A 6,717-nucleotide genomic window follows, 5' to 3' on the forward strand; every position below is an offset into this window, starting at 1 on the left:
TATTGCCTCTAAAATGTTTCCCAAATTTAATGATTAAATAGAAAAAAATACTTTAAGAATATTCTTTTCCTACGTCTATGTTGGTAAATAATTTGGACGGACAAAAATATGCACCTAGCATATAACGAAAATCTGATATTTTTTATACTTGTATGCGGATATGCTGTGCAGATTTCTACACTAGCATATTTTTTGAACTTGCTGCAAGCCATTATGCAGTTTATTGCCTTTTTTAATTAACTTATTATGTCCGTCTTCCTGTACTATGGTCCGTCCTGAGTATCGGGTAATCAGTTAGGTTGTAGTTAAAAAAGACATAATCATTTTTACATCTGATGAGACTTTGGTTAACATTACTGCTGGTCGTATGTTATCCATTCTACACAGTTTTAATTTAGATAAGTTTGCGATGTTTGATTATTATTCCTAGATGTTAAGATTTAAATTGGGATAAGGGAATTAGGATAAATAAATAAGAATCATTTCAAATATTACAAATATTTTATTCATATAAGAACTGAACTAAAATAAGAAAATGTTAAGCAGCCATTAACATATTAACGCAAAATATAATAAAACTTCAAGTTTACCGTTGTCCCCAGCCGCCACTCGAAAAGAAAATTTTGACTAGTTCAGAACCAAAGTAAACATATTCTTAAAATGACCTCTTTATTGCAACGTTGTAAAATATACAATTCGCCTTACCTTTTCATGTTTAGCACCTTCCTATTCTAGCGACATTAAAACAATCTTAATGAAAATGAGTGACGGCACAATTATGTTTTTTTTAATCATGTTATACAAAAGTTCTAAATACGAAATGTTAGGTATCAAAGGAGACTGCATAGAAACACTCATCTCTTTAACAGATATTTACAGTATAAAGCTTAAAATATTTCATAAGTACACTACATTATATAGTTATTAAAATGTAGGTACTTTTTACACTAGTGTTGCAGACTATCTGTGGGTATTATTGGAGTTATTGTACTTTGTGTTTACAATGGCAATGTTAAATGTTCGGTAACGAAGTTAACTAAAAATTGATCTTTGTTTTTTCCAAACTTATTATAATTGCTGTTATTTTATGGCCACTGGATATCACATACTAAGCTGACATGCGTTTGAAAATTATCGAAAGATGGACACATATTTATAGTAACAACGTATAAACAATGAATTAAAAATATTAGGTATGTATTTGAAATTGAAATATTAAGTAAATTATTTTGCTTGACTGAAATTAGTGGTACAAATGTCTTTTATATTAGAAGGGAACATTAAAATAGGATGTTTTATACAGATAATAAATTTTAAATACAGATAAGCAATGTATGTTAAGTGGGATGACAATGAGCACGTCCTTAGATATTACAAGAAGGTCGACATACAACGTCTATCATGAGGTCTATATATCTATTTCATATGAAAAGACTATGATACATTTATCGAAGTTGCTATTTTAATCTATATCTAGTACTAATCATTTTGTATAAATTCTAACTAGTCCATTCTACATGTAACCTAATTTTATTGTACATGGAAAACTAACTACTGGATATATTTTATCTATGACATAATTTAAGTAAAACTTTATTTACAAAAATAGCCATTCTCATATATTACGGATCCTTACAAATTCTAACATTTCATAACCCCCAAATGAAAAAAAAACAGTTACAAAGTTAAAGGAACTAATTAGTATTAAATAAATGTCAACAAAAATGTTATTAACGATTAGGTTGTATTAGCCGATACAACGTTTTTTAATTTTAAAGTAATAACACATTTGTCAAAATTATATGTACCATAGAGAAATCCGAATTGCAATGTTGGCAACACTGTAATATGTTCGGATATTTAATTAAAAATATCAAATCAGCTGCTGATAAATAAGTGGTAGGTGACAATCGAAGTAGGCATTTAACAACATTTGGCAAATTTTAATTTGTTATTTAAAAACCCAAGTATTTCTATTACATTTTACTTTGTCTATACGACTATAGTCAGCTCTACTGTAGTAACCCTGCATTGAAAAGCATCATTGACAATATGTTCACAGAAAATGTAAGTGTAGTTTCATGTCAAGAATTCATTTATCGGAACTTATTTTACGGCTTTATTATTAAATTTGTATACACTTATAAAAGTTGTCCAATTGTCACTTTTTAATCAAGTACATAAATAAAATAATAGAATATTCTCACAATATTTTTAAAATCATAGACCACAATTCACTGTACTAATAGTACTATTCTTTGGAATTTATTGTTTTCGATACATGAATACTAAACTAAAATTTCAACTATTCGAGTTGGAAATGAAACATTAATTTGTTTAAATTTAAACACGAATCCAAAGTAAGCTTATTTTAGGAATCAGTCAGACCTTGACGTTTCTCTTCTTCCAACATGGCGTCCAATTCGTCCGTTAGGTTGGCGAGCATGTTGCCGATGTCGTTGAGGACGTCAACGGGTTCCGTGCTCTTGCCCTCCTCCTTGTGCTCGGGGAGGGAGTGTGTTGTCGATGGTTTCATATCAGCGGCGGACCTCGGCGGGAGAGTGGAGAGGCCGATGCCGGTGCGGCCGTAGTCCACGGTATGCGGCCGGCCCCCGATTTGACCTCGGTTCTGCTTTATTGTCCCCGCATTCTCATTCGCGAACGGAATGCTGTCCGATTCGGTGCTCGAACTTGACTATAAATAAAATAATGCGCCTTTATTTTACCATAGAATTGTTTTCATAGAACTCAGGTATTGTTTATGATTTATAAGTGTTAAAAGTATGGTCTGGAATAATTGAATTGTAATTACCTTAAAGCTGGCGTCGGAGCCGGTCCTGATGTTGTCATCGTCGTACCTGCGCGGCGGGGAGGAGGGCGCGGGCGGCGGGGGGAGAAGGCCCGTGCTGTCTAGAGAGACGCTCAGCGAGTCAGAGCTGGGGTAAGCCGGCAAGCTCAGCGGCAGACTCTTCTCGGGGTGAATCTCCACAGTCGTCTGCCCGAACCGAGTGAACGGCGCGTACTGAGAGCTCTGGCGCTTCGGGGGCTCGGGTGGAGGTTTCCTGGCGACGTGCGGACTCGCGCCGTACGCCACACGCTGTAAACGAGCCGAGTACGCGATCTCATCGTACGTGTAGTCCGGCGACTTGTCTCTGTACGCGGGCGTCGCTTGTATCTTCGCAACCGGTCGAGGACGGACTAAGCCCCTCGGACGCGGTAAAGTACCCCCTCCCTCGTACGAGCAGTCGTTGGTGGGCGTGATGTCACCATCGTCGTAGGAGCGCCTCCACTGGCCACCGCCGTAGTAGAAGCCCGCTTCGGGAGAAAATGTCGTGTGCGAGGTCCTTTCTGAAGGATCTTCTAAGCTTTCCAAGGATTTACCGCGAGGATGACGGATCTGTTGACACCAAAGAATTGTTTAATATGATTTTATTCATTGGCATTTTATAATTTGTAGCCAAGAAAATACACAGAATGCCCTAAGAATTTTTGAAATAAATTTTCAAGTAATAATCATTACATATTAATTAAAAAAAATCTCTGCTGTTATACTTTGACATGCTTTATTAAAAATGCTCTATTAAGATTTAGTCTTACTTGTTGTTAGCATTTGTCAGTAAATTCATGCTTTGAAAAGCTTTTATAGTTACTTAAAAGTAATAAATACAATAATGAAATAACTACCGTGCAGGCAATAGTGTTTATCATAGCGAATTCACGGATTCAAGTAATACATTTCGATACGTGGAACATTGAAATTCATTCAGACATAAACATCGATAGTAATGCGTTCTCAATTACAAAAACAAAATAAAAGGGGTGCACGTAAAAGCCGGGTGCTCGGGTGCAATGAGATCAAACTGACAAGACTTGTGCCAAAGGATGTTTGTTCATACCTGGATAGGAACCAAGTCTGTGGCACTCAGGGGCGTTGGTATGGCGTCAAAGTTTAGATCGGGGGGTTTATGGTAACTCCTCGCGTGCCTCTCCCACGGCTGGTAATGTAGTTCTCTTGGATATAAATCCTTTAGCCGATAATGTCCAATGTGCGGTTTGGTGTTTTTTGAAAAAAGAAAAGAAAACAAAACATTCACATGCTGCTTCGGGCTAGTGATGAGGTGGATGCAGCGATGGATTTGGTGGAACGCTGATAGTGGCAACTCGGCGAATAACATAACAATACATTTAAATCTTACCCTGATTTACTACAAAACCAATTTAAAATTAAAACCGACCATAGTTTATAAAAAAATCTATAATTTGTATCACAGAGTTGCTTTGTATCATCAGCGATGGAAATGGCGATGGATGTAGACTTCTAAAAGTCTAAGCGAAATGATAACGGATTTGAACCCATCGGGAAAACTTAATTTTTGAAGACGTAGTAAATGCGAACTAGATTCGCGCCAATTTCGTCCTTATAGACTATATTTTCCCACAATGTGTCCATTATTAATGGTTCAGCAAAGTAAAGTTTTTAGCAAGATGTGCTATTTATTTCTTAAACACCGAACTAACAACTAAAGCCTTACAGTGGCCTGAGGGTACGTCTAAGAAAGTGTATTGTTCGTTCAGGAAAGTTTCAAGCTAATTTGATTAATATTTGGTTATATAATTAGGCGCCGTTAGTTAAACAGAAACAATAGAATGTTATTATCTAAAAGTTAAAAGAAATAAAACTGTTAAACTAAATTCGTTAGGAGAATTAAGGAGAAATGACAGATGTTTTGGCGGTAATTCAAGATGGCGGATGAATGACGTGAGAAAAAAATATAATTATTTTAAAATTAATAATTGTATTGGAGTGATGCTTTATTATTTAACTGAAATCTTAAAATCTCTAATTTTCTACACTATAAAATCTGTTTATTCGGTGAAATAAAAATTAATGGGTTTGTATAAGGAGACTAATTCTAAAACATCACTACAAACAAGTGTAAAGTAAGAAGAGGCGGTTAGTACCGACCTGTCCGGGTTGTAGCCTGGTGAAGTCGAGCGAGCCCTGGCTGCTGATGCTTCGCTTGCCGGCTCTGATGTCCTTCACTCTCTTGATGGCGAGGAGTATTTTCTTCTGGTGACCGAGTCGGACTATACCCATATCTTCTAAATCCTGGAATCAATTATCATAACTGTTAACGTACTTTTAAAAATGCTTTATCCTCAAATTACACTTTTTTATACATTTCGTCATTAACTAGCAAAGAAGATTAAGTTAGCTACACGTTTTAACAGTGGTAGAGCCCGCTTTAACATCTTCGCACGAATTGGCCCGGTTCGCCCGGTGAAATACCACGACCACACAGAAGACAGGCGTGAAGTGGAAGCAATTCCGCGTTTCGTCTGATGAGTGTGCGTCCCGGAGGCCAAAATTAGTCCTTTTTCCCTTCCCACCCTTTTTCTTATAAGGAAAGGATGGGAAGTGGAAGTGGACTTTCCGGATGAGAGGATGCATGGAAAGGGAAAATATTTTCTTTCTCTGCATCCTCTCCTCTGGCGATTAAAGGTAGGCAACGCATATGCAATTGCGTATGTCCATGGGCAACGGTCACTTCGCTATTTCAGCGATTTCAGGTGGCCGCTCGCTCGTTTGCCACCTTGTGATATAAAAAAAAAAAAACGTTATTTTATCTAATTTTACTCCATACAAGCTGTCTCGTGCGACTCTGTCCGCGCGGGTTTAATAATAAACTTAACAAGTAGCTCATGTGTTCTTCTAGACTATGTTCTACGTCTATGTCAAATTTCAGCGAAATCCGTTCAGCTGTTCCAGAGATATCTTCAAACAATGCATCCTATTCATCCAAACATTCGCATTTATAATATTTGTAAGAAGATTTCAACACGTACCTCCCATGCGAGCTGTGTGACGTCATGTACGGTGCGGTAACCCTGAGCCACCAGCGCTGGTCCGTACTCCTCAAGTCGGAGCAGGCGCAGCCACTCCTCTAACGAACCCTGGAAGTAGGAACATAATATTATTACTAGCCTCTTTATGATTAACCCATTATAAGGTTTCGGATATCTAATCCGGGACCCAAAGGTGAAACTAGGCTAGAAAGTCACTAATTGGTAAATTAATAATCGCAACATCTTCATTATCATCATCAGCTCACTATACGTCCCCACCGAGGGGTTTGGAGCCTACCCTAAATTAAGGGTGATTAGGTCATAGTCAACCACGCTGGCCAAGTGCGGGTTGGTTTACTTTTATTTATAATCGCAGTCAAACAAAGTCTACACTAACCGGAATATAATCGGGCAGATTATCCGGCACGTTGAGGTTAGCGAGCTCTGCTTTGAGCCGTTTGCGGTGGTTAGGTTTCTTGATACCGACGGCTGTTAGATCCTCGGGAGTCATCCGCGTCACTGTTGGCAAGTCGTAGCCCGCTTCTATGAACAGTCGCGCGTATTCCTCCATCTGTATGTCCGCTAACCACGCGTGGATTATATCTGTGTCCTGGGAAATATTTATTTATTAGTAAACATAATGTTTTTATAAGCTTAGTACATTGGGCTTCATAGATAATAGGATTATGCAAATAGCGAAAGAGAAAATACACTTCGTCGTAGAAAGATGATATTTGGAAATTAATGTCAATAAGTTTCAATAGTTACTTGACAGTGTCATTTTTATTTTGCACAAAATTCAAATATTAGGCTACGCAAGTCGACTAGTAGAGACGTCTCCCATTTCTCATTTAGTCATCAAAAGTTTGC

At 37.5% G+C, this 6,717-nt stretch overlaps 1 protein-coding gene across 1 annotated transcript in view; it reads right to left on the bottom strand.

Annotated features, from left to right (window-relative positions):
- Window positions 1-549: 549 nt before the first annotated feature.
- The window catches only part of ckn (CRK like proto-oncogene, adaptor protein), a 9,658-nt gene continuing 3,490 nt past the window's right edge, over window positions 550-6,717 (bottom strand). Inside the window, exons 5-10 of the mRNA XM_013313515.1 lie at window positions 6,245-6,457; window positions 5,848-5,955; window positions 4,967-5,110; window positions 3,897-4,025; window positions 2,813-3,397; window positions 550-2,695 (exon numbers count right to left, since the gene is read on the bottom strand). Coding sequence (XP_013168969.1) covers window positions 2,372-2,695; window positions 2,813-3,397; window positions 3,897-4,025; window positions 4,967-5,110; window positions 5,848-5,955; window positions 6,245-6,457 — 1,503 coding nt within the window. The 3' untranslated portion in view covers window positions 550-2,371. The remainder of the gene's footprint in view (window positions 2,696-2,812; window positions 3,398-3,896; window positions 4,026-4,966; window positions 5,111-5,847; window positions 5,956-6,244; window positions 6,458-6,717) is intronic.

This window comes from Papilio xuthus, unplaced genomic scaffold (genome assembly GCF_000836235.2).
Source record: "Papilio xuthus unplaced genomic scaffold, Pxut_1.1 DF827542.1, whole genome shotgun sequence".
In the NCBI taxonomy this organism is placed as follows: Eukaryota; Metazoa; Arthropoda; class Insecta; order Lepidoptera; family Papilionidae; genus Papilio; species Papilio xuthus.